The sequence below is a fragment of the Trichomonas vaginalis genome, chromosome IV, assembly GCF_026262505.1.
Source record: "Trichomonas vaginalis G3 chromosome IV, whole genome shotgun sequence".
Taxonomy (NCBI): domain Eukaryota; phylum Parabasalia; order Trichomonadida; family Trichomonadidae; genus Trichomonas; species Trichomonas vaginalis.
Window position 1 is genome coordinate 1,548,188 of NC_067206.1, and position 27,640 is coordinate 1,575,827.

Consider the following 27,640-nt stretch of genomic DNA (forward strand, 5'->3'; position numbering starts at 1 on the left):
ATATATTGTTATCACTGATGGAAATACTGAGAAATACATAACATGGAAGGACTATGAAAAGTTTGACCCTATTTTAACTCCATGTACTATGCCGTTTATAAAGGACGGTGAAATTATTGAAAAAGATAATACAACCGTATATAGGTCTGTTTATGAAGCATTAGAATATATGTTGAATCATAACCCAAAAAGATTTGACCCAAGCACTACACCATGTGCAATGCCTTTTATTAAGGACGGTGAAATCGTAAGAGTTCCGGATTCAACGGTTTACACAGCTGTTCAAAACAGTTTACAAAACATTTTAGCGAATATCTTTAATTCAGAAACTACAGAAATAAAATTACCATATATAACAGATGCTAAAGAAATTAAATCAAAAACGACAACATTATTTACGTCACTTAATGATTTAATGACTTATATCATTAATATTCCTGCACCAACTACAGCATTTGATCCAAACTCGACGGTTTGCAGTGTACCTTTCATAAATGACAGTTCATTAATTGCTTTAAGGGATTCGACAGTAAATGAATCATTAAAGGCGTCATTAATGAAAATCATTGATTTTAATTCATTCACGAATACATATAATTCATTCATTAATGTTTCATATGCTTCTAAAGAAGGTGAGCCAAAAACTATCGATAAAGCGGTGTATGAAATAAAAGCATCAACGACGAAATTGAATTCGTTAACTTTTGACGGTGATAGTTTCGTTAATGACATAACATCGGGGAAAACAATTTTAACGAAAGAATACTTAAAATCTCATGTTAGTGAGTTCGTTGAAATTGAAAAAGAAGGTGGAATTAAGTTCGATCCACTGAATTTCATTTTCAGCTTAGCGAATGCGAGTGTTAGTTTCGCTGAATGGACAACTATACAGAGTGAAATAAATGCAATATGGACGTTTTTGGGGTCAAAAGCGGGAATGGGTGAGCTTGTAAATGCTGCAAGAACATTAGGTGAAACAGGAAATTTTGTAGATGGTTTTAAAAGACTTGTTTCAAATGTTTTAACAAACACAAAGAAATTATTTAGATATACCGTACATAACGGACGGATTTTCGAACAGATAGCAACAAACCCTCCGGTTATGGCTGCGTTGATGATGGTTAGAGATATAAAACCACGTAACGACGGGAACGAAGAACATGAACAACAGGATACTGGTCGGGTTATTCGAGACATTAAAAACGTGTATCCTGAAGTTATTGATTTATTTAGAGGAGTTAATGATTCAATTTCAAAACATTCTATAACCCTCGATGAAGAGAATAAATTAACAGATTATATATTCGTCATTATTGCAGAATTAATGAAGAGAATAAATGAAAAAGGAATTGGTGATATCATTAATGTCAGCGATGTAATGATGAAAAGAAATTTTGACTCATTATTTACAGAACCGAAAACAGAATATAGTCTTTATGACGTAATTACTGAATTAATGAAAAAGATTAATGATAATAAGAGTTCTGGCGGAAGAGTTGAACTTGAAATAAATGAGATAGAAGAGAAATTAGCCGAAAAAGCAGATAAAAACCACGTTCATTATATAACTTCCGACGAACAGATTATAACGGACTACCATGGATATTTAACACGAACTGAAGAAGAAGTGAAGACGGAAGATGTTACTGAAAGAAGATATAAATTCATTCGTGCTAAAGGTTATGACATAAGCTGTACTGTACATTATGACACGGGTAAAGCGCTAGAAGCATTTGGTTATAAAATGAAATTTATGCTTCATACTTCTTTGTTAACGGTGTATTAGTTGAACCAAGATTTACATTGAGAGTTAAGGCAAAAATAACTTATGAAGATGCTATTAAAAGTAAAGCTGACAAAGATGAACTTGACGCAACGAACAAAGTTTTGAAATCTCATAAACACAATATCTCCGATATAAATGAACTTCAAGCTACATTAGACAGTAAAGCCGACAAGAACCATACACATAAATCCTTCACTACTGTTAGAGCAGACGACATAATATTGAACTATACCCTTGGTTCAAGTGCACCTTTAGAGAATCCAAGTACAAACGTAAAAGATACACTAAACTCCTTAAATAGTAAATGTATGAACATTGAAGGTCATGCCAGAAACTTTGAAACACATGAACTACCAGCAATGTTAGATAAAAAAGCAGATAAAGAACATACACATAAAATCCTTCACTACTGTTAGAGCAGACGACATAATATTGAACTATGATTTGGGTTCAAGTGCACCTTTAGAGAATCCGAGTACAAGCGTAAAAGATACTCTTAACAATTTAGATAACAGTTGCAGGAATATCGAAGGTCATGCCAGAAACTTTGAAGCATATGAACTACCAGCAATGTTAGATAAGAAAGCAGACAAAACAGAGCTTCAAACATTAAAGACTGAAATACTTCAAACATTATATCCTGTTGGTTCTATTTATACGTCAATGAACTCAACAAATCCAGAAACAGTTTTAGGTTTTGGTACGTGGAAGCAGATTGTAGATAAATTCTTATACTGTGCTAGATATTCAAAGCAAACAGGAGGTTCGAAGAAAATTAAAGAAGCAAACCTTCCACCGCACACTCATACAGGAACTACAAACACAACAGGTAGTCATTCACATTCAATAACAAAAAGAGGTTATACAAATCTTGCAGCAGGTTCGGATAGACAGGGAATGCATAGATATGATATTTCAAGTGACCCAGTAGATTCAAGCGCAGGTATTTTCTGTGGAACCACAGGAAATCATTCACACACTTTCACAACAAATCCAACAGGCTCGGGTGCAGATTATATGCCACCATTTGTGACTATATTCGCATGGTACCGCGTTCAATGAACGCGCTTGAGCCTAGAATAAAATCTTTAACTTTACATAAATGAGCTTGAAAGAAGTATTCGAACAACATCCATGGAGGTCATTTAAGAAGTTCAATGAAGCTGCAAAGAGTTGGGGATTTACTAACAGAGCTGAAGTGAAAAGGTTCTTTGACAAAAATGTTGTACATCAAACAAAAATAAACCCTTACGACTACTTTTTACCAATTTACTCCAACACTCCTGACGCATACCAATTTGACACTCTCATTCAAAGCAGAAAAGGAGGACATAAACCATTCCTCATCTTCATTAATGTTAACACTCGTAAAGCATATGCATATCCAATGAAAAATAAAGGAACTCGTGAAGTGTTAAGAGTTTTACAAAAGTTTGTAGCAGAACATAGCCCAAGTACTTTAACATCAGACCAAGACAGGAGTGGGGGACAAACTCGCCCATTGTCACTTTTCATTAACCTTAAACTTGTAATTTTCATTATTTTCTGAAATTACCTTTAAAAGTACTAAGTAAGATCATGAGATATAGCAATATATGTTTAAACCAACTTATATTTTGGTTGTACACCACTTGTATGTGCCGGATACCATTGTGTCAAATTTTTTCTGAAATTAACTTTAAAAGTACTAAGTAAGATCATGAGATATAGCAATATATGTTTAAACCAACTTATATTTTGGTTGTACACCACTTGTATGTGCCGGATACCATTGTGTCAAATTTTTTCTGAAATTAACTTTAAAAGTACTAAGTAAGATCATGAGATATAGCAATATATGTTTAAACCAACTTATATTTTGGTTGTACACCACTTGTATGTGCCGGATACCATTGTGTCAAATTTTTTCTGAAATTAACTTTAAAAGTACTAAGTAAGATCATGAGATATAGCAATATATGTTTAAACCAACTTATATTTTGGTTGTACACCACTTGTATGTGCCGGATACCATTGTGTCAAATTTTTTCTGAAATTAACTTTAAAAGTACTAAGTAAGATCATTTATTTTTGCATAATATAATGCCAATATGGTTTCTTTTGATTTTATTTCATTTATAAGCAAATCAGATTTACACAAAAACTCCACTCCATAAGCGTTCATTTGCTAAATTAAAAAGTGACAATGGGCTAGTCTGTCCCTTTCTCACCAAGACAGTGCATACCTCAGCAATGAAATCACAGATTTTCTCATTAAGCATAACATAACTCACTACACTACTGAAGACCATAACCATAACATACTCGGCATCATAAACCGCTTCATAAGAACGCTCAGAGATTTAAACCAAGAACGAGACTTTACCGAAGAAACAATGAAACATTTTCTCGAAGTATATAATTGAAACAATAAGAATTACCGAAAAAGTGACAAAACATCAAAAACAGGGAGGGGGTCTCAATTTATTACTTATATTATTTTACAAATATTTATATAAATACTCTTTATAATATATTTTACTATAAAATTATACCTCAAATTCAAATATTTAAAATATTATTACATAATTATCTCAAAATTATATTTTTATATATTATTTTTCATATGTATAAATCATATAATCTATATCTATGCAAATCTCATCTAAATTTTTTTGAAACAAACCGCTACCATTTTATAATGGTCCATCTTAAATTCATCATAAATTCTGGTACATGTTAGTACCAGAGTCTTCAAATCTCAAACACTCTGGTACCAACATGTACCAGACGCGAGTTTCCAATGCCCTCGTACTACGATTTTCTATTAAGATCTTCTTGAATGAGAAGGTCTTCATAGAAACTCGTACGAGGGCTTCTCTTTTAAATACTCTGGTACCTGCTGGTATCGGAGTCGACTTTACAGCCCTTTCCCCAATTTTGAAGCTGGGGAAAGTTTTCAAGCAATGAAAGGGAAGCTCTCGCTATGAGGTGAAAATCTAGAATTTTTTACCTCATAGCGAGTAATCCTTGTTAATTGCTTGAAAACTTTCTTTCAAATTATCAAAATTTCGAGGAAAGTTTCCTTGCTTCAAAGTAGAGATGGAGCCCTTTGAGCCACTGCATATAGGTCAGTGACTCAAATACTCCATCTCTACTAGAAATCGCCAAAATTTGGGTCGCAATCTTTGAATGCGACGCAAGTTTTGGCAATTTCGCGAGGGACTTGCTCCATTTGGTGCATAGATTCACACTCTATGCACCAGATGGAACAATTCTTTCGCTGACAGCGGGAAACTTTGTCTGAATAGTTTAACATTCAGACAAAGTTTCCCGCTGTCAGAGAGGAGGGAATGGAAGGGTAAGAGGTATATATTCATAATGTATACCTCTTACCCTTTCATTCCCTCGAGAAAGTTCAAAAACTTGGGTGCAATCAGTTCTGATTGCACCCAAGTTTTTGAACTTTGTATAAGGAATTGTTGGCTATGATGCACTGATCATGAATCAGTACATCATAGCCAACAATTCTTTCGCTGACAGCGGGAAACTTTGTCTGAATGGTTTAACATTCAGACAAAGTTTCCCGCTGTCAGAGAGGGAATGGAAGGGTAAGAGGTATATATTCATAATGTATACCTCTTACTCTTCCATTCCCTCAAGAAAGTTCAAAAACTTGGGTGCAATCAGTTCTGATTGCACCCAAGTTTTTGAACTTTGTATAAGGAATTGTTGGCTATGATGTACTGATCATGAATCAGTACATCATAGCCAACAATTCCTTCGCAAACAGTGGGAAACTTTGTCTGAATAGTTTAACATTCAGACAAAGTTTCCCGCTGTCAGGGAGGGAATTAGAGGGTGGGAGATATATAGATAGACTATAAATCTCTCACCCTTTAATTCCCTCAAGAAAGTTCAAAAACTTGGGTGCAATCAGAACTGATTGCACCCAAGTTTTTGAATTTTGTATAAGGAATTGTTGGCTATGATGTACTGATCATGAATCAGTACATCATAGCCAACAATTCTACCTTTTAACCAAAGATAATTGATTCGTATGTAAAATATTAAGCTAAAATTTCTCTTTCTTTTAGTACACATTCTTCCATTTCGTGTACATGTATCATATATTAAGTACTAGTTATCTATTCTATATCCTTTATCCCAATTTAGATACTCAAAGATAATTCTTTTTCAGAAGAAAAAAAATATTTTCTATTAAACCGTTATTTTTTCAATGTGAGTTTTCAATTTTATTTTTCCTTTTTGCTGCTCAATGCAACATCCTCCACCCGATCCTCCATGCGAGGTTGATCAAGCCATAGGATATTTAGAATATTCTCGTTTTGTTATAGCTGCAGAGCTGCATGGTAACATAAGATTTGTCAAAGACCCACAAAAACTATCAATTGGAACAGGAGTATTAATCTACCACCGATGCGAATACGAAGGCTGCCCAGCAGGCTTTAAATTTATTAAAAATTTCGACAATTACATTTTTAAATCTGCAAACTTAACTCATATTCACTCAGGACCACCACCACAACATAAAAATACACCTACAAGTGGTACTTACCGTGCTTGGATTAAAAAATTTCTCATGAATCACGGAAGTCCACTTAATGCAACACAAGAAGTCAACAAAACGCTTGAAATACCTAAAGATCATACTTGTATTCACATGACTATGAAACAAACTGCAATCAATCAATTGAAATATTATTTACAACAAAAAGATCTTATGAGATCTTTACCAGACATATCTTTAAATCAATTTCAATCTTTACAAAACTATGTTAATCAATGGGAAGATCAACATGATGACCTTATTTATTTTGACATTCAAGGTGAAGATACTGATTTTCCAGACAAATTGGTTTTTATTTACTCTGATAATGATATGATCTCTCAAATTCATGAAAAACCACCAATTTATCACTTAGACTCTACGTTTAAATTAATTATTCATGGATTTCCTTTTTATGTATTAGCTACCAAATTTGCTAATACTCATTCTATCCCTTTGTGTTATTTTATAATATATCCAGATAATAGTGAAAATATTTCTTTTTGCTTAAGTAAATATTTTGAAACAACTCACACAGAACCTGAATTTATCATGTCTGACTGTGCACTAAACATTTTCAACGGGATTAGGAATTCATTTCCGGAGTGCAATATCTTTTGGTGCGCGCTACATGTAATACGCGCACTTAAAAAGAATCTCTCAAAGATAAATGATGAAGAGATTAGATCAGAAGTCGAAAAATTTATGAACATTTTATGTTATTATCGTGATTGCACAGAAGAAGATGCTGCAAAAATGTATAAAGAGCACATTATTGATAAAATTCAAGATCAATTGGAATTTAATCAATACTTTACACGTCAGTGGGACATTCATAAACAACAGTGGATAGCCGCTGCCAGACCAAATGAATTAACCGTTGTGAATAACGTTTCTGAATCTTTATTTAAAAAGATAAAATATCACAATTTTGGCTGCGTTAAAAATCAAAGAATTGATGTTTTTGTCAAAAATCTTTTAGAAGAAGTTGCACCCAATTACTTTTATCGTATTAAAAACGATTTACTTCAAACAGGTTTTATTCCTTCAATTAGAATTCGCGAGCCTCGATTGACAGATTATAAAACAAAATTGAAAAGAGAAGTTCAATCACGTTTATACCAAGTATTAAATTTTGTTCAGAATCAAGAAGCCAATTTGAATCCATTAAGATTTTTATTGGAAAATGCTGAAGAAAAACTTTCTCAAATAAATGAGAAGATACAAAATTCAATTACATATTTAAGATCGTTTGAAATTCCAAATGAATTGTTAGATACGTATATGTTAGAAATTAATGAATTTTGTTATAATTCTCCAGATTATATTTTAGAACATTTCGAAGAATTTTTGGAGGATTTCAAAGAAAAGAATAATTTAATAGACTAAAAAATTTATTATTTTTATTTATTGTGAATTTTAAATTGTCACTTTTTAAGTGTTACTCCCTATTGAAAGTGTCACTTTTTGGGTGTCACTTTTCGGAAATTCTTATATACTCCATAAGAACGCTCAGAGATTTAAACCAAGAGCGAGACTTTACCGAAGAAACAATGAAACATTTTCTCGAAGTATATAATTCCTCAACACATTCTACAACAGGGCATACACCAAATTCAATGACACAACAACAAGAAGAAAAGTATATACAAAAGAAACGAAGCCAAACACAAAATATCAGAAATTCAACACAATTTACCCTCATTCCTGGTACAAAAGTTCGTGTAGTTCTTGACGACAAACCGTTGACAAAGAAACGTTTAAGGTTAAGTAGAAACTATTATATCGTAGACTCTACGCAAGGTAATGGATATCTTATAAAAGCTGCTGACGACTCTTTTGCGTTTTACCCTCGACATAAATTAGTTGAAAGTAGTAATGGCAAACTTGCTGAAACCATTGACGAAGCAAAGCGAGGAGTGGTTATTGAAATACTTGGCTATAACATAAACGATGACACTTATAAAGTAAGATATGAAGGAGGCGTTGAAGATGTTATACCATCTAAGAACTTGAGAGAGTCATAGTCAACACATCTGGGACCATTAGAGCAGGAGTACTGGAAAGACAAAAATAAGCCAGAAAGAATAAGAAAATTCTTCTAAACTTTTTCATTAGATGTAAATCAGACATGAATGAGAACAGTCATGTATTATTAATGGTACCATTTATTTTAACATAAAGACGCAAAGCGGCGAGGACGAAGTCCATGACCAAAAATATAATTTAGGTGAAGAGGTGAGATTTCACCTCTTTTTTCACCTGTTTTTTCACCCTCGTGAATTTTCATGAATTTCCTTAAGATAGAAAAATAAAGTTAGTTTTATTTTTATTTATTTTTTTATTTTGTATAAAAGATATGATTTCAACAATCGGCACAACAACAATTCAAACAACTACAGCACCAAACTCGCTAGTCATGAATCCTACGTCAATGTTGGTAGAGATGAAAAGCTTTATTCCTTCTTCATATACTTTTGAAACAGAAATCCAGAAGATAAAGCAAGAACTTTTAACAAGTAATTTAGACTGTAGTGCGAAAGATGAAACAAATGAACAGTATCTTTATGAAATGGAGGACCTCATCGACCATTTGCCTAAACTACCTGAAATTCAGCAGCAAAAACTAACTATTCCTGAATTCGACGAAATTGAAGTCAAAGCAACTGACTCAGTAGAAATTAAGAAATTCATACGTAAAGTAAATTATGAATTCCTTGGTTTTCATTGCAACCATAAAGTTATGGACAAAGATTGCGACATGGTTTATAAAAATATTTCTGACCTTTACAAATCCGAAGAATTTAAGACATACGATAACTTTGTTTCATTAGTTGCAAAATGTGTATGGCAGATAAGAGATAAAGATAGAAGAGGTAAGGTATGGAATGAACAGATAAAACCAGCAGCTTTTGAGTTAAAGAAAACCATTGACGCTTTAGTTATTTTAGCTGGTAATGTTTCAATGTATAACGCAAAAACGATGCCGCAATGTTCAAAATGTAAAGCAGCAATAAGAAAATATAACTACTCAGTCAAAGAGATAGAAAGAATGCGAAACGACTATGCAGACTTAAAGAAAGAAGCAGAAAAGCCAGCAGAAGATAAAATGGATATGTTGACATTTCTTAATAAAAACTATCCAACAGCAGAAGATTTCCTTCTGTCTGACGTCAAGGAGAAGTATAAAGAAACCTTCGGCATTGTTAAAACATTCGATGTACTAAAAGAAGAAATAGAAGCTACGAAATTGTTTAGGATTTCAAATATACATCGTACAATTCATGTAAAACGCTTGTGAAAAAAGAGGTGAAAAAAGACGTGAAAAAACAGGTGAAATCTCACCTCTTCACCTCAATTATATTTTTATTGAATTCAGCAACAAAAATAATGAATTTCATTAGTTATTTTGTATGTAAAGACAGTAATGACAAACATTGAGTTTGAAACAGTTAGAAAGATAGACAATGACACCAAAGTGGTTAGAATAGGTGATTTAAACGTAAGATACTCAAAGTAATACAACAAATATTCTTTGTCAGACATTATATCTCCATCTGGAAAGAAAACAAACGACTGGGTTAGAAATGCTTCAACTCAGAAAATTTTGACAAGAAATCCTGAGCTTATGATATCAGTAGCATTTCATGGAACAAGAGCGTATCTTATAGACAAAAGTCTTATACCAATAGTTTTGTTATGGTTAGACCCAGTTGTTGGATATAACTTCATAACATATGGTTCATTCGATACGGAACGTTGCAGTGAAGGCTTACTTTACATCGTTCAGAAACCGAAGGACTTCAACACAAAAAGATATAAGATAGGAAGGACATATAATATAACTCAAAGATATGACAGTACAGTCAATAGAGTCAAGGTTGTGTTTGTTAATGATATGAGAGCTGCTGAAACAGAACTGCTTGAAGTTTTTGAGAAAATGTATGGTGCTCCCACGAAAGGTAAAGAAACGTTTGAAGTAGATGAGATAGATAAAGCTATAAAATTATTTGACGAAGTTGCTGAAAAATACATGTAAAGCGTTTATTTTTGGTCTTTTGTGAAAGTCAGAAAATAAAGTTAGTTTTATTTTTATTTATTTTTTTATTTTGTATGTAAAGACAGTAATGACAACATCAGAGAACACAACAACAGTTATAGTCCATGAAGCTATAAATGAAGAATACGAATACATACAATATAACAAACAACTTCGCCTCATTCGTTCGGTCAAAGATGACATGTACCAAATGCAAAGTATAATGAACGCTCTTCGTTCTACAAAGCAAGCATATCATTGGTTTGAAAACCAACAGACAAAAGAACTTTTAGAAGAATTTCCTCATATGATTGCTTCCCTCGGAAAACCGAGAGAAGAGATTCCGTATGAAAATCGCAAGAATTTGGCTCCTGGTTTGAAAGGTTATTATGTTCATAGACTTTTAGTAAACGCTGTAGCAATATGGGCTTCACCTCGTTATGCTTGTTATATTTTCATGATGTTAGATGAACTATATAAAGCAGAACGTGAAGAGATGGAAATGAAACTTCAAGCAAAAGATGAAGTCATTGAATCCAAAGACAAAAGCATACAGAAAAGAATACCGCGTTCAGTACCAAAAGGAAAGGAAAAGAGTTATAAGTATATGATATATACTGAAGAGTTGGAGAAAGAAGAAGATAAAGATGTGGTTATGTTGCATTTAGTCAGAAGAAACAACAAGAGCTTTTATGACTTAGCTAAAATATATAAATCTGACAGAAACAGGTTCTATCGTGAAAACTTACCGATTTCAATGACACCGAATGAGCAAATAAAGGAAATTGGCAAAAATACTCTTCCTCAAACACACTATGACATCAAAGGTTGCACAATACTTACATTCAAAGAAGACTTAACATTACTGAAGGAAAAAATAACAGAATATTTCGATAACTTCAAAGAGGAAGAATAAAAAAATCTAAGCTAATTTTATTTTTTTATAAAATTTTATCTCATATGAAAGAACATGAATTTAGAATATTCGGAACTCATGACAGAAGAAGAGAACGAACAACATGTAAAAGATTATGCAAAATTTCTGAAGACATACAAAGCATTTAAACAATATCTAAATGCTTCTAAAGATTATGCAAAATTTCTGAAGGTATATAAAGCTTATGAAAAAGCGTATGAAAAGTTTATACATTGGGGAATTGTTGTAAAATATCGATATGAAGACTAACCAAAAATATATTTTTGCTTAAATAGCTTCAGGGTCTATTTCTTCAACCATTTCACTTCCTTCGTCAATGTCAATAGAAGCTTCTTCAACCTTTGGTAAGAATTTCTGTATAACATCTTTGTTCGTTATTGTCTTCAGAGATGAAGGATAATATTTCACAGATGTTTCACCCTTCTTATATTCTTTCTGTTCGGAAAGATTTAAAGCAATACTGAAGAAGTCAATGTTAGAGTTCTTTATGACAGTATAATGAGTATCTTTGACATTCACGAAGAAACTCTTTTGTTTCAAAACTACTGCTAACTCTTGTGAAGTATAACGTTTGCGGTCAATGACGATAGCTAATGGTCTGACATACTGACCAAACTTAGATTCTTTCACAAACTTCTTGTTAAAGATAACATTAACATTTGAAGCATTATTGAACTCATTCTTGATGGCAGTAGCGAGAGCATTGTATGAAAAGAACTTGCAATCTTGCATGTGTTTCATTAAAATAAAAATATTAAATTATTTTGAAAAATAACTTAAAAAAATCTAAGCTAATTTTTTCTAAGAAAATTTTTTATTTCCTACTAAAGATGTATCGGAAGTTGTCTAAGTTAGAACACTCGGAAATAAAACAACTTCTTACAGAAGCTAATATAGATGTTGCAAAGCATTACGCAACAAACAAAAAAGCACTCGCTGACTTCATTAAAGACTACAATGGTGCAATAAGTTATGATAGAATTCATGAGTTCATAAAGCCGCAACGCGGCGAGGACGAAGTCCATGCAAGAGCATTTCCTTTAAATGACGTTGCTATTGACTTATATCATAGACGTTCAGTACCTCATGAAGTAAGAAGAGAAATGTTTGACATAACAAATGCAAACGTTGGTGAAACAAGAAGAAGAGACGACACACTGAAACAACAGAGAAGAGAGATGTTTAAGAGCGCTATAGAACAAGTTCGCAAAGCTAACGATGTCATTCGTTCCATTGACGACAAACCAAAAGGAGGTGAGAGATGGTTAAAGAAAGATGAAGAGAATAGGAAGAGAAATGTGAAGTCAGGCAATAGACTCATTGACTTTAACATTGAAGCTTTAGATGAACCAAACAGAGACTACTTACACAAACATTTCGGTAAGGTTTTCATGAGACTCTTAGAGAAAATTAAAATAAACTCACAACAGAGATGGATGGTATGTTATAAACTTGGTGGAAAGTATGAATGTTCTACGTTAAACCTCAATAATATTGGAACATTACTACATCAGCTCTTGAAGGAGAACTTTATATCAGAGATAGAAGCAAATGCTGCAGGTATTGTTGAAATGCACTATGACTTCTTCTTGACAAACATAAAGAATCTTACCGAAATAAAGATGTATGATTTAACAGAATATGAAGGCTTAACGATGTCAGATGTAAAGAAAGGCAAACCAAAAAAGAGACCATATAGAGATGAAAGCACACTGACAAATGACCAGAAAGCCATTTTGGAAGCTCTTAAGCAAACAGGAAACCCAGCACTTATAGAAAGCTTTTGGAAGAAAAAACCAGAATTTTCGAAAAAGTGACACCAACTATTAAAGTTATTTTATTACTAGATTTATTTACAAATTATAAGATAATATCATTAACCGAATATATTTTTAATATAAATAAAAAACTTTTTTTATACAAAAAATTACAATCAATCGATAAATATTATAAAACATTTATTCCAAAAAGATTAAGTAATAGGTGGGATCCTGCATATAATATAATTTTATGTCATAAAGTTTACAAATTTTAGATGGACCACAGTGAGAATGTGAGTGGTTAATTTAAAGGTGGTCTGATAAAGATATCGAAGCTTACTCAACACAGCATGAAGCAGTTTCTAATACACAATCTTACTAGTGGTGTTTCGGTCGCCAGCGCTCTCATAGGGGTGCACCGAAATTCAATTGTTAATGATATCAATTCACAAATTGGAATCGAAGATCAGTATGAAATTTAAAATATAAATAAATTTTAATTATATTATTTTTAATTTTTTTAAATAAATATACATATATAAATACATGCATATATACATATATAAATATATACATATATAAATATATACATATATAAATATATACATATATAAATATACATATAAAATAAATATATAAATATACATATATAAATATACATATAAATATACATATATAAATATAACATATAAAATACATATATAATATAATATATAATATATATATAAATATACATATATAAATATACATATATAAATATACATATATAAATATACATATATAAATATACATATATAAATATACATATATAATATACATATATAAATATACATATATAAATATACATATATAAATATACATATATAAATATACATATATAATATACATATATAATATACATATATAAATATACATATATAAATATACATATATAAATATACATATATAAATATACATATATAATATACATATATAAATATACATATATAAATATACATATATAAATATACATATATAATATACATATATAAATATACATATATAAATATACATATATAAATATACATATATAAATATACATATATAAATATACATATATAAATATACATATATAAATATACATATATAAATATACATATATAAATATACATATATAAATATACATATATAAATATACATATATAAATATACATATATAAATATACATATATAAATATACATATATAAATATACATATATAAATATACATATATAAATATACATATATAAATATACATATATAAATATACATATATAAATATACATATATAAATATACATATATAAATATACATATATAAATATACATATATAAATATACATATATAAATATACATATATAAATATACATATATAAATATACATATATAAATATACATATATAAATATACATATATAAATATACATATATAAATATACATATATAAATATACATATATAAATATACATATATAATATACATATATATAAATATACATATATAAATATACATATATAAATATACATATATAAATATACATATATAAATATACATATATAAATATACATATATAAATATACATATAAATATATACATATATAAATATACATATATAAATATACATATATAAATATACATATATAAATATACATATATAAATATACATATATAAATATACATATATAAATATACATATATAAATATACATATATAAATATACATATATAAATATACATATATAAATATACATATATAAATATACATATATAAATATACATATATAATAACATATATAAATATACATATATAAATATACATATATAAATATACATATATAAATATACATATATAAATATACATATATAAATATACATATATAAATATACATATATAAATATACATATATAAATATACATATATAAATATACATATATAAATATACATATATAAATATACATATATAAATATACATATATAAATATACATATATAAATATACATATATAAATATACATATATAAATATACATATATAAATATACATATATAAATATACATATATAAATATACATATATAAATATACATATATAAATATACATATATAAATATACATATATAAATATACATATATAAATATACATATATAAATATACATATATAATATACATATATAAATATACATATATAAATATACATATATAAATATACATATATAAATATACATATATAAATATATACATATATAAATATACATATATAAATATACATATATAAATATACATATATAAATATACATATATAAATATACATATATAAATATACATATATAAATATACATATATAAATATACATATATAAATATACATATATAAATATACATATATAAATATACATATATAAATATACATATATAAATATACATATATAATATACATATATAAATATACATATATAAATATACATATATAAATATACATATATAAATATACATATATAAATATACATATATAAATATACATATATAAATATACATATATAAATATACATATATAAATATACATATATAAATATACATATATAAATATACATATATAAATATACATATATAAATATACATATATAAATATACATATATAAATATACATATATAAATATATAAATATACATAAAAAATATACATATATAATATACATATATAAATATACATATATAAATATACATATATAAATACATATATAATATACATATATAAATATACATATATAAATATACATATATAAATATACAATATAAATATACATATATAAATATACATATATAAATATACATATATAAATATACATATATAATATACATATATAAATATACATATATAAATATATATATAAATATACATATATAAATATACATATATAAATATACATATATAAATATACATAATATACATATATAATATACATATATAAATATACATATATAAATATACATATATAAATATACATATATAAATATACATATATAAATATACATATATAAATATATATATAAATATACATATATAAATATATTTATATATATATAATATATAAATATATTATATATATATAAATATATAAATAACAAAATACAATCAAAAAATAGTGTTTGGAAATTTAAGGTTAAGTGTCACTTTTTCGTAAATTCTACCACACTCCACACTGACAAATGACCAGAAAGCCATTTTGGAAGCTCTTAAGCAAACAGGAAACCCAGCACTTATAGAAAGCTTTTGGAAAGATAATGGTGAAAAGAAGTTTTATAAGAAGAGAAGCGGTCAGTTCTGGAAGTATCTTTGCACATTACCTATAAATCTTGAGCGCTACCAAATCTTCAATGAATTGAACAAAAGAACTGCAGCACTTATGACAGAAGACAATTGTTTCGTTTATGCTTGCATTCAGGCTGGAGTAGATGGAGAGACTATTGACCACATGAGAGAAGTCATTCGTGTTAGAGACTTTCCTCAAAGTAAAGTACAAGAAATTTCTGACGCAACAGGTATAGCATTTAATGTTACCATTGGTTATTTCAATGACTCAAGACATAATGAAATAAAGAGATACATACCAAAAGAATGTGAAACTGTTAGAACTATTGACTTACTTCTTGTTGAAGACCACTACATGCTAAATGAAAGATTACCAATGACAACATATTTCATTCGCAACTATATAGAAATTCTCAAAGCTTGTGGTGGAATGAACATTGAGAAACAAATGAAGATTTATACAAAGAGAGAAGATAAATATGTAGTTCGTTATGATAGAACAACACCGTTATGGGATGTTATGAAAACATTGTGGGAGTGCAAATATTTCGAACCTATTTCTTATGGAGAACTTTTCACATATACGACTGACTTATATAAACAGAACCTTGCACCATTTAAAGACTTGTCATATGCTCCAAAGTATTGTGTACAACTGAAGAAGAAAGCCGAGTCAAAAGAAGTAAATAAAAATAAGTGCAAGTTCATTCCTGAGCACGTTTTCTTTGCTGACTTTGAGTGCAGTACCGATGGCTTTCATAAAGCTTTTAACATATGTTATGACAGTGAAGATGGTTCAGTGAGTGAAAGCATTTGGGGTCAGAACTGTGCAACAGAATTTTTGGAACGACTTCCTGACAAAAGTTTAATATATTTCCATAACCTCAGTTATGATATAAACTTCATCTTAAGACACATGACAGAAGTGAAAGGAACTCCCATCATTAAAGGTTCACGAACAATGCAAATAACTGGCTTATATAAAGGAAGGGCAATTATTATAAAAGACTCTTACAGTGTTATAAATAAGAAACTTAAACTATTTCCTGCTATGTTTAACTTACAAACAGGACCGAAAGAAGTATTTCCATACAACTACTACAGCAGTGTTTTGTTAGCAAATGACAACAGAACTGGTGTCATTTCTGAAGCATGTAAGTTTATCCGGGATGCAGATACATTCATGAAAAACATAGATTCCATCAAAGGTTGCAGAATAGATGAAAACCATTTCGATTTAGAAAAATATAGCTCATTTTATTGCAAACAAGATGTAAGAATTTTAAGAGAAGGTTTTGTTAAGTTCCGCAATGACATATTGAAAGAATTTGATTTAAACGTTTATGACTACGTTAGTATTTGTTCTATTGCTAACAAATTGTTTGAGAACAGAGTGTACTTCCCGAATGGAAATTTATACGACCTTTCAAATAAACCAAGAGAATTTATTTCGAGATGCATTCAAGGTGGAAGATGTATGTTGTCAGATAACATGAAACAAAAGAGCGAAAAGAAACTCATTGCTGATTTCGACGCTGTTTCATTATATCCATCAGCTATAGCAAGACTTTATACTTTAGAAGGTATTCCAAAGGTTATGAAGAAAGAAATGTTAAGCACAGAGTATCTCATGAGACATTTATTCGATGACGACCAAAAGGAACCCATTGGTGAAAAGTTTATGTCTGGCTTCTTTGTTCTCATTAAGATAACAGAGATTGGAATACATAGACACTTTCCTTTAATAGTTTGTGACCCTGAACTAAATCCAGAACTTAACGTTCCCAGAAGTTCAAACACTTGCTGTTTAATGTATGTTGACCATATAACATTACAAGACCTCATAAAATATCAAGGTGTCAAATGTGAAGTGTTGCAAGGATACTATTACGATGGAAACAGAGATATTAGAATAAGAGATGAAGTAAAGAAGTTGTTTGAGTTAAGGTTAAAGTATAAGAAAGAAGGAAATCCTTTGCAAGAAAATATAAAGCTCATTCTGAACAGTATTTATGGCAAAACTATTCTATCTCCTATTGAGTCAAAAATAACCATAGTAAATGACAAAGATGCTATAAGATATGCCATCAGAAACTACAACCATATAGTGAAGTTCGAAGGTTTGGATGGTTCAGATAAAACTATTTTCAAGCTAACGAAAAGCATTTGCAGACACTTTAACTTCTGTCCACTTGGTGTTAATATTCTGTCAATGTCGAAGAGAATAATGTGTGAAGTATTCTGTACTGCTGAGGACTTAGGAATGAACATCTTTTATAGCGATACGGACAGTATGCATCTCTACAATGAAGATATCCCTCGTTTAGCTGAAGAGTTTGAGAAACGTTATGGAAGAGTTCTCATTGGTAAAAACCTTGGTCAATTTCATAGCGACTTTGCAGAAATCACAAAAGATAAACAAAGTTTAGCATACAAGTCAATATTTTGTGGAAAGAAGACTTACATAGACTTACTCACGAATGATTTAAATGAAGTTGCATTTCACTGCAGAATGAAAGGCGTGAAGCAAGATGTTATTGCTTTAACCGCTAATGAAATATTTCCTGACTCTGTTCAGTGTTTCTATGATGAAGATAAAGGTTTAATGGTTCCGCAAGGAACATATGACAAAGACTCTGAGTTCAGTTTAATGAAACTTTACAAAGCACTTTATGACGGTCAAGAGATTGGATTTGACTTATGTAAGTCATGTCAACCTTGCTTTGAAGAGAAGTTTAACTTCTCAATAACGACTAAAACAAGCTTTATTCGTAAGTTGAAGTTCTGAGGTCATTTATTTTTGTCAGCAATGAGGTCATTCGTGATAAAAATAAAACTAGCGGCAAGGGCGAAGCCCATGTGGTCATTTACAATACTGCGATGGTAGAGTTTAAGAGTTGTGCTTCAATGTAGAGACAGTCCTTATGGTCTGGAGGTAAGAACAGTGGGCAGTTATGGTCATGAGTGGAGAACATGTCTATCCAAAACTCACGATTGAAGCCAGTTAATTTATAGTATTTAGGATTTGGCAGTGGTGTAGTTCTTGTATGACCAATGAACTCATTTTCAACTCCCTTACTTAAGTTTGAATATAATATAGCTTGCTTTCTATCCCAAATGCCTGGAAATCTAATTTCGGAAAAATCATTTTTCCTCCGAAGCATTGCATCATAATTGAAAACATTCTTGAAATCATCACTTGGTTCAGAGATTTAAAATCTTATACGTAATGAATTTTCTTTCTTTTTAGCGACTTCATTGAATGGTGAGAATACAATGAATTGACAGTCATGTGTTCCATCTTCATTTGGTACAAACTCGTAATGAAAAGCTATTAATCTTTCTACAATTCCTTCTTCTTTCAGTTGTGCAAGAAACTCACGTAAAGACTGTAAAGTTTGTACTTCAATGTTAAACTTCTTTTGAAAATTTTCGTAAAATGTAATTATACAGTCTTCTAACGTTGTATCGTCTTTAAAGTATTTGTATATGTGAATGTTTTGGGCGCTTAAAGACTGTTCGTCATTTTCTATCTCGACTTGAAGTATAAAGTCAATCTTTCTGAAAGCACGTGTTATATACATATTTGTTATGCCAATGTACTTCTCTTCATTTATGTTCACAATCCAGTCTGTTGGAAACTTAAACGTTACTCTGTTCCCCTTTATTTTGACGTCAGGGTTTTCACTACTGAACGCAACAGATAAAGGTATTTGTCTATACATTTAATTCGGATAAAAATAAACCATTTACTCTTTCTTTGCTTCAGCTTCTTTAGCTTTTGCTTCAGCTTCTTCTCTAGCTTTCTTCGCCAGTAGTCTTGGGTTCTTTTGTCTTCCAGCAGCTAATGCAGCAAGTTGTTTTTCACTAAGTTTTCTCTTTGGTCTCTCTGGCTTTTGTTCTTGTTTTTGTTCCTTCAGTTCGGATAAAATTTGCTCACGAATTTCTTTCTTCAATGCTTCAACATCTATGACCCCTTGGGTCTTGTCCGTAGGGCTTGTCTGAGTCATTTGACTGCAGATAAAAAACAAAATTAAAACTTTAACCGATGTAAAATGAGCTTGTCAAAATCAGAGCGAGAGTCTATTATATTAAATGACGCAAGAGGAATACAACATCCTTTCTATTACGTAAGTCAGAGTAAAGATGGTAAAATATACGTAAGAAAAAGAAAGGTTCCATTAGCGAATGCAGAAAGCGACAACATTAAGGTGCATGGCAAGGGTGAAGTCCACGAAGCCCATATAAAACCTTCTGTTCAAACTGAGCCACCAATAGAACCAGAAGAAAAGAAGCCAGATGTACTTTCAATAACGAACCAAGAGCTTATTGCAAAGTTCGTGAATTTCATTGAAAAACAAACCGAGTCAAAGAACCCTGACCCACCAGTGAAAGAAGTTGAGACAAAAGAGAATGTACAGTTCATGGAAAATGTCAAGAAACAACTTCCACCACGAATGCCAAGAAGAAGAGTGAGAATAATGAAGTAAATAGATATTTTTATCTGAAGTAAATACATGCAGAACGAACAGCTAAACGAATTTACTCCAGCAGAGCATATTCATCAGATTCGCTCATATTTCGATATCATAGACAATGCAGTTCAAATTGGTGACACTAATAGAAAATATTCTGACGCAAAGATTCCATCACAACCTGGAACTGCTAAAGATAACACATGGGTAACATTCAATCTCTCACCTCCTGGTGAAAATATGTTGGACCTTTACAATACATTCATTACGTATAAAATGGAAGGTCAATTTATTGTAGATAAAGAAATTGGTTCAGGTTCCAATAAAACAAACCCACCAGGATTTTGGATTGGTTTCGATGACGCTTTCTATGCAGTTGCTGGATATCAAATCCTTGCAAATGGTCGTATCGTATATTCTCAAGACAATGCAAGAGAAGAAGCATATATAACTTCAAACTCACAAACTACCGAACAAATAAAGAAAGTAGATGTTTTCTCAAAGACTCGACATGAAGATGTATGGAGTCATTCGGGAACATGCAGAACAGGACAAATTGTTAGTGGTCCAATTACAGCAGGAAAATCATTTGATTTTAAGCTTCGTTTAAGAATTCCTGTTAGAAGATTCCTTCCATTAGAAGCTATTCGATTTATTCCAGCTTTTGCAGGAAACATTCAGCTTAAAGTAAAGTTCAGTAGCGACGCCTTACAATGCACATCTATATCTGTAAATGATATCATTGCTTTCAATCCAACTCTTAAAGTTGCATTTGCTTCAGATTCAAATCCACCGACAAATAAATTTGTTCCATGGAATGAACCATTCACTATGATAACGAAGGCAGTAGAAGCTAGTGGAACAGTTACTATTACAACTGTAACCCAGCAACTATTTCGAACAAAGATGGATTTTAATGAATGTTTCATTCATCCAAAGTCATTCTCTTTAGACCCTAACATTTATACAGAACTTGTAGAACATTATACAAACGAGGCTTTATGTTTTCCTGTTAAAGTTATGGATTGGATTCCTATGGACGGTTCATTCTCAAAGAATACAGATAGTTCAAGTGCAACATTTACAGCAGCTTATACGCCTATTAATGTTAAAAGTATTTGGGCACTATTTAGAAAGAAAGACAACTATTATGTTAATTTTGAGAACCCTAAGTTTAAATATCTTCAGCTTTCCATGGGAGCTTATAGAAATATGCCTGCAGAACCTGAAAAATCATATGGACCTGTATTTTATGAAATGGTTGCGAACGCCTGCAATACAAACAATGATATGATAGGATTTAATGAAGATGTTATGAGGTCATTGGTGGATGATGGTAGTGTGGAACATAAATGGGATAGCTATGACAACACACATTTCTTATGTGGTTTTCCAACAGAAGTGGACTTTTGCTTCCAGCAAGGTCAAACATCTACTGCTCCAATAACATACAAATTGTCTGTTAAAGGACCTATTGAACTAGCAACTGAAAATGTACCAAAGCCACTTATTGGATTTATGAGGGATTGTTGCTTTGCCATTCAGGTGCGTGCTAATGGCATCCCCATAATAAGATTAGATGACTATAACTTAGCTACGGACGACAGTGAGGAATAAAGGATGAACGTTTATTTTTAAAGCTTATAAATGAGTTCTTCATCAAGCTCTCGTGAACCTTCACCATCTATGAAACAAACTTTACCAAACGATTATGGAGCACCTATTGAATATTTCTTACGAGCTGCACAATGGCAAAGAGCAGTCTCACCAAGGTTAGGTGTTCCACCAGCTCCTGTCAAAAATAGCATTTGGTCAAGTCCTTATATAAGATATGGTCTCCCACTAGGTTTGCTAGCTACAGCAGTAGCAGTTATGATGTTGAAAAGAAATAAAGCAAATGTTGTAAATAATACTGAAGTAGCTGAAGTTAAACAAACTCCAACACCTTCGCCAAAACCAACGCCTTCACAAGCAAAACCTTCAATGACTCCTGAACCTATGGAAGTACAAACTCCTGTTCAAAAGTCAACTCCTAAACCGACTCCAACATTTAAACCAGAACCTACTCCTCAAATAAATCGTAAAACTCCTGCGTTTCCTTACTGAAAAAATAACGTTATTTTTATTTAATATTAAAATTTTTATTTGATTGAAATGACGACTAAAGTCACTGAAGCAATGAAACAAAAGTTTTTGGTAGAATACATTAAATCAGGAACTATTCCAGAAGGTTTTTACATTCATACTATGAAGGATGGTAGAGTTCAGTTTAGAAAGATAAAGCAACCATTAGATAAAGAAGGAATTTTGAGAAAGATTAAACTTCATGAGGACAACATTGCTAAACTTAAGAAGAAGTTAGAAGAGTTGGAGAAAGGAAGAGAGTTATAAAGCAATGAATTCAACAGAGTGAAAAAAACAGGTGAAAAAAGAGGTGAGATCTCACCACTTCACCTAAATTTATTTTTGTGCTATGTTTTCATACGTGTGAGGGTGGTGATATCATTAATTTTTAAGTTTATTTTTTAAAATTATTTTTTATTTTATTTTTATATAAATGACGAAAACTATTGAGATAACAAACTACAACGATCATGAGTTCAAGAATTTGTTCTTCGTTCCTCGTGAAAATACATTCTATCAGATACGAGGGAGAAAGGGTAAAGTTAGTTTGAGCGTTTATGAAGGAATGAAGAATGGAAAGTTTATACAAGCATACGATACAAACGGTAAGCGTGTTTCATTAGCTTTGTCAAAACTTACAGGTATAAACTATAACAGTGATTTTGACCTATATGAAGAAGAAAGTGAGTCAGAAGATTATGAGCTGTTATATGAAGCACAGCAATGGGAGGAGTTGCAATACTTTTGTAAGTGAAAACGTTTATTTTTTACATTAGTGAGGTGAAGTGGTTGGCGGCTTTGTAAATATTTAAGGTTAAGTTAGTGTTGTCGTTTGTGTTGTAAAATATACGTTAACGGTTTTGTAAAGTGTCAAATTCACATATAATGGGTAAGGAGGCGCGCAGTGCCTCCGTACACTTGATATGTATACTAACTATCTTTGCCTTTCGACTGTTGGGAGTGTCAACTTTTTCGGGAAGTCAAAGATGACTTGATGAATCGAATCATTCTGCCACTCTCTCTGAATGTCGAAAGTCAAGAATTGTGGCCATGATGTGTTCCTTGTAGTTGACAAATGATATTGAATGGCATGATCGAGATCTGGTTCTCCAATTCTGGTGTGAATCGAGTAGCAATTTGTTTGTTCGTTGGCACTATCACGGTAAGTGATTCGGAAGAGTTGACCGATTCCTGGTATTTGCTCTGCGAGATCTGTGATCAATCTTGTCATCGTGTCATCACAATCTTGTGCCTCATATGTTGAGTTACCAAGTAATGTGGCAAGTTCATGGGAACGAAGACTAATCCTTTGGACTTCAATGAATTCAAATTTGTAAAGATACTTGACATCTCTGTTACGATGGGAGAGGACTGATTGGCAACCTTCAAAACTTCTGTTCTCACTTCGGATATGTAGAACAGAACCTGTAAACATACGTTCAAATGACACGTATTTCCCATATTATGAAGACCAACAATACCACCTTTAATTGGGTAAAGGTAGTTCGCCTCTTGTGATGACTGTATGATATCGACAGCTTGATGAGCGACAGCAATGATGTTCCGCTTTGATGGTTTCATGGAGGGTGCAACAACAGCAGCGACGGTATCGCTTGAAGGAAGAACCTTTGTTGGTGTAAAATCTTCGAAAAGGAGTAACTCTTCATTATCATTCAGGGGTGATCCATCAATGTTATAATTTGTCAAACCGACTAAACCTGATATGATCAGAGGAAGTGATGTGCGCTCACCTCGAAAACCATTTTTCATGCAGGACCAGCATGACTTGAAACGTGCAAAGAAACGCTCGACAATCTGCCTGTCTTGGGCAATGGCGTTGTTGCGTTCAACGTCTGCTTCTTCGTGGCTTCTCTTCATCACCACGGCAGTAAGGTGATATTTCTGGATTCCAATATAGCCCCGGTCGGCAAGTACAGGATATTGGTAATCATCAAATCCTCGCTTTACTGTCAAAAAATCCGAGACTTTTGACAAATCGAAAATCTTCTTGTCATGGACTGCAGCCATAAACTCAACGTTTTGATGTATGGCTTTTCCATCTGGTGACACGAGGACTTGGAGCTTAATACCATTGCAGTGGTTTTTTTCATCCCAACTATAAAGCCTCTCTTCCTTTACCGAAGGAATGTTGAAAGGAATTGTAGTGCTGTCTACAGCTGCAACAGCATCAGGGAAGTTTGTAAATTTGTTCTTCATTGTCTCGTAAACGAAAAAGGGGATTTGACGGAGTCAAATCCCCGCTCACAAAAAGTGGACTTTACATGTCAAATTTTAAATGCATGTAAGGTCCACTTTTATGAGTTTTAGGAAGGAATTGGAGGCCATGAGTTACTGACATTTCATCAGTATCTCATAGCCTCCAATTCCTTCTTAAAATGGGAGAAACTTTGTCCGAATAGTTTAACATTCGGACAAAGTTTCTCCCATTTTAAGAAGGAATTGGAGGGTAAGAGATATACCAATGAATGTATATCTCTTACCATCCAATTCCTTCTAGAAAGTGTGCAAACCCTATACCAAGAAGAGTCCTCCGATTCACACCAGAAGACTAACAATTCCGCGAATAAAAACTTCATTTATAGCTAAACACATCTTCGGGCTAGAGGGCGCAACGCGCTGGAAAGCCCCTACCTTTGTTTCAAATATATATAAGTATAATTTCAAATTTCTTTTTCACAAAAAAAATGATAATTGAATGGAACAAATAGTTCATTTTTTTAGATGTTTTTCTTCTAAATACTGGCGCTTTACTAGATAGAAACTTCTATCGGTATAATCTCGGCGGTAATTACTTTCGCCTGAGTGATGCTATCTTCGACATAGTCAGAGATTAATCTTTCTACGAAATGGTAGAAAATATTTCTTTTGAAAATTTTAGGGCTCTGAGGCACAGCCAGAAAGGTCTCGCCATTTCAAACCATACCTAGAAAATTAATCTCAATATATTATGTTGGTCGTCGCAGGATTCACTGTTAATCATACACTTTAGCGTTGCTTCGCCAGCTTTAGAATGTATCTTAAAAAAGTAGTAATTAATAAAATCTGTAATTATGAAATATTTTTACAGGCGTGAAGAATGTAAAAAAGTTTAAAATTACGATTCTCGAACTTATTATTATTTTTGATTGGAATACTATTTTAATATTTCAATCAAAAATAATAATAAGTTCGAGATCTAATTTTTACTTATGCACCAGTTAAACTTTATTTTTAAATAAACTATTTCTATTAAAAGATTTAAACGTTTTTTAATTCTTCACAGTTCTTATTTCGAGTTTAAAATGATATATACTAGAATATATAGATATGTTAAATTGTATGAAAGATTTTAAACGTTTTTTAATTCTTCACAGTTTTCTTAATTTCAAGTTAAAATGATATATATTAGGATATCTAGATATGATAAATTGATTGGGTTTCATTATTTATTAATTTTGAACTCTATTTCAAATTTGATAAGATTTTATATCTTTTAATCACTTCATTTATCAACATTGATAACCATGCGATGAAGATATCATCACCAAGATAAAAGAATCCAGAAGGGCGAACATTGTTGTTACTGTTACACCTGAGAATTCCGACACAGATGAAGAGCCATTAAATGAGAAAGGCAAAAGAGATGACATTGACCAATCCAATGCTCAGGTTCTCGATTTCAATATTCATCAGGATGCATCCAAAGCTCCAGCTCCGATCATGTGTCAACTTCACATATGAACAGTTGAATACCTCGCTGACATTATTGAATCCAACTGTGGAAGGGCCAGAAGAGGAAGAGGGTCAATTTTCAACAATCGAGTCTCTCTCCTCACGCTCACATATTACTGCACATACTTGCCCTATTCAGCATTATGTCCGTGCTACATATTTCCCAGTCATGCTATTCCAAATTAGTTACAAGAACTACCAATGTTATGCATTTCAATCTTTGCGAGCTATTTTCTTCCCAATCACTGTCCACCGTTAAATTCAATTGTTGTAAACGAAACGATAAAAACGGTTTGACAAAAAAGTGACACTTACATGGCAAAAAATAGAGCCTTACTTTTGAGATACTTGAGATTGAAACTGAATCTTATGAAGCGGTGATCTTGAATCACTACATCATAAGGTTCAGTTTCATATAAAATTGTTATTCTTTTGGAATTATTTCTTATAAGATTTTACTCTTTTAGCGGGGAATGTTTGTTTACATGTATATATTATAAATATTTACACGATAACGAAACATTCCTCACTAAAATTACTGAGAAACTTTGAGAAATGCGAACAATTTCCTCAAAGTTCTCAGATTTATATAGATAACTAGAGTCCCTAGGCACTGATTCTGGTTCAGTACCTAGGAGGCTCTAGTTATCTAACGAACTGATAAAATGTTTTTAAATTTTGTGAATATTGCTACCTGTGAAGCACTGACTTCAAATCAGTACCTCACAGGTAGCAATTACATTGAAATATGGGAGAAACTTTGTCCGAATGTTAAACTATTCTGACAAAGTTTCTCCCATTTGTAGTGGAGATGGAAGGCTTTGAGGTATATTGTATTAATATATACCCCAAAGCCTTCCATCTCCACTTGAAAGTGTCCAAACTTTGGGTTAATAGTTTGCAATTAACCCAAA

General features: G+C 31.2%; 9 protein-coding genes and 10 pseudogenes across 19 annotated transcripts, besides 10 other annotated features; 15 read left to right on the forward strand and 4 right to left on the reverse strand.

Annotated features, from left to right (window-relative positions):
- Nucleotides 1–23,928: part of a mobile genetic element that runs on past the window's edge.
- Nucleotides 416–1,375, forward strand: TVAGG3_0009420 (annotated as a pseudogene). The gene has a single exon. A coding segment is annotated over exon 1 (960 nt).
- On the forward strand, nucleotides 1,457–2,848 carry TVAGG3_0009430 (annotated as a pseudogene). Its single transcript has one exon. A coding segment is annotated over exon 1 (1,392 nt).
- Nucleotides 3,266–3,302: a terminal%2Cinverted (terminal inverted repeat of MuDR-5_TvMULE4 transposon ID:TVAGG3_0009440).
- Nucleotides 3,266–3,994: a mobile genetic element.
- Nucleotides 3,957–3,994: a terminal%2Cinverted (terminal inverted repeat of MuDR-5_TvMULE4 transposon ID:TVAGG3_0009440).
- Nucleotides 4,190–4,217: a terminal%2Cinverted (terminal inverted repeat of MuDR-2B_TvMULE3 transposon ID:TVAGG3_0009450).
- Nucleotides 4,190–7,836: a mobile genetic element.
- On the forward strand, nucleotides 6,045–6,878 carry TVAGG3_0009460 (annotated as a pseudogene). The gene has a single exon. A coding segment is annotated over exon 1 (834 nt).
- On the forward strand, nucleotides 6,888–7,724 carry TVAGG3_0009470 (zinc ion binding protein family; the record flags this gene model as incomplete). The annotated part of the gene is made up of 1 exon (XM_001299852.2): nucleotides 6,888–7,724. The coding sequence occupies one exon, from the start codon at nucleotides 6,888–6,890 to the stop codon at nucleotides 7,722–7,724; it is 837 nt and encodes a 278-aa protein (XP_001299853.1).
- Nucleotides 7,808–7,836: a terminal%2Cinverted (terminal inverted repeat of MuDR-2B_TvMULE3 transposon ID:TVAGG3_0009450).
- On the forward strand, nucleotides 7,955–8,362 carry TVAGG3_0009480 (integrase core domain containing protein family; the record flags this gene model as incomplete). Its single annotated transcript, XM_051219854.1, has 1 exon — nucleotides 7,955–8,362. One exon carries the CDS (start codon nucleotides 7,955–7,957, stop codon nucleotides 8,360–8,362), a length of 408 nt encoding a protein of 135 aa, XP_051104840.1.
- Nucleotides 8,695–9,636, forward strand: TVAGG3_0009490 (organellar and viral DNA polymerase type B; the record flags this gene model as incomplete). The annotated part of the gene is made up of 1 exon (XM_001299851.1): nucleotides 8,695–9,636. One exon carries the CDS (start codon nucleotides 8,695–8,697, stop codon nucleotides 9,634–9,636), a length of 942 nt encoding a protein of 313 aa, XP_001299852.1.
- On the forward strand, nucleotides 9,964–10,374 carry TVAGG3_0009500 (organellar and viral DNA polymerase type B; the record flags this gene model as incomplete). Its single annotated transcript, XM_001299850.1, has 1 exon — nucleotides 9,964–10,374. One exon carries the CDS (start codon nucleotides 9,964–9,966, stop codon nucleotides 10,372–10,374), a length of 411 nt encoding a protein of 136 aa, XP_001299851.1.
- TVAGG3_0009510 lies at nucleotides 10,463–10,754 on the forward strand (annotated as a pseudogene). Its single transcript has one exon. A coding segment is annotated over exon 1 (292 nt).
- Nucleotides 11,579–12,052, reverse strand: TVAGG3_0009520 (uncharacterized protein; the record flags this gene model as incomplete). Its single annotated transcript, XM_051219855.1, has 1 exon — nucleotides 11,579–12,052. The coding sequence occupies one exon, from the start codon at nucleotides 12,050–12,052 to the stop codon at nucleotides 11,579–11,581; it is 474 nt and encodes a 157-aa protein (XP_051104841.1).
- On the forward strand, nucleotides 12,142–13,128 carry TVAGG3_0009530 (organellar and viral DNA polymerase type B; the record flags this gene model as incomplete). Its single annotated transcript, XM_051219856.1, has 1 exon — nucleotides 12,142–13,128. The coding sequence occupies one exon, from the start codon at nucleotides 12,142–12,144 to the stop codon at nucleotides 13,126–13,128; it is 987 nt and encodes a 328-aa protein (XP_051104842.1).
- On the forward strand, nucleotides 16,490–18,515 carry TVAGG3_0009540 (annotated as a pseudogene). Its single transcript has one exon. A coding segment is annotated over exon 1 (2,026 nt).
- On the forward strand, nucleotides 18,740–19,183 carry TVAGG3_0009550 (annotated as a pseudogene). The gene has a single exon. A coding segment is annotated over exon 1 (444 nt).
- On the reverse strand, nucleotides 19,608–20,120 carry TVAGG3_0009560 (uncharacterized protein; the record flags this gene model as incomplete). Its single annotated transcript, XM_001298011.2, has 1 exon — nucleotides 19,608–20,120. One exon carries the CDS (start codon nucleotides 20,118–20,120, stop codon nucleotides 19,608–19,610), a length of 513 nt encoding a protein of 170 aa, XP_001298012.2.
- Nucleotides 20,145–20,405, reverse strand: TVAGG3_0009570 (uncharacterized protein; the record flags this gene model as incomplete). The annotated part of the gene is made up of 1 exon (XM_001307223.2): nucleotides 20,145–20,405. One exon carries the CDS (start codon nucleotides 20,403–20,405, stop codon nucleotides 20,145–20,147), a length of 261 nt encoding a protein of 86 aa, XP_001307224.2.
- Nucleotides 20,451–20,882, forward strand: TVAGG3_0009580 (annotated as a pseudogene). The gene has a single exon. A coding segment is annotated over exon 1 (432 nt).
- On the forward strand, nucleotides 20,913–21,435 carry TVAGG3_0009590 (annotated as a pseudogene). Its single transcript has one exon. A coding segment is annotated over exon 1 (523 nt).
- TVAGG3_0009600 lies at nucleotides 22,518–22,973 on the forward strand (annotated as a pseudogene). Its single transcript has one exon. A coding segment is annotated over exon 1 (456 nt).
- Nucleotides 23,245–23,928: a terminal%2Cinverted (terminal inverted repeat of Maverick-1B transposon ID:TVAGG3_0009370).
- On the reverse strand, nucleotides 23,929–25,211 carry TVAGG3_0009610 (annotated as a pseudogene). Its single transcript has one exon. A coding segment is annotated over exon 1 (1,283 nt).
- A 112-nt stretch (nucleotides 25,212–25,323) lies between these two features.
- Nucleotides 25,324–25,517: a mobile genetic element.
- A 1,120-nt stretch (nucleotides 25,518–26,637) lies between these two features.
- On the forward strand, nucleotides 26,638–26,985 carry TVAGG3_0009630 (uncharacterized protein; the record flags this gene model as incomplete). Its single annotated transcript, XM_051219857.1, has 1 exon — nucleotides 26,638–26,985. The coding sequence occupies one exon, from the start codon at nucleotides 26,638–26,640 to the stop codon at nucleotides 26,983–26,985; it is 348 nt and encodes a 115-aa protein (XP_051104843.1).
- Nucleotides 26,986–26,992: 7 nt separating this feature from the next.
- Nucleotides 26,993–27,640: a mobile genetic element.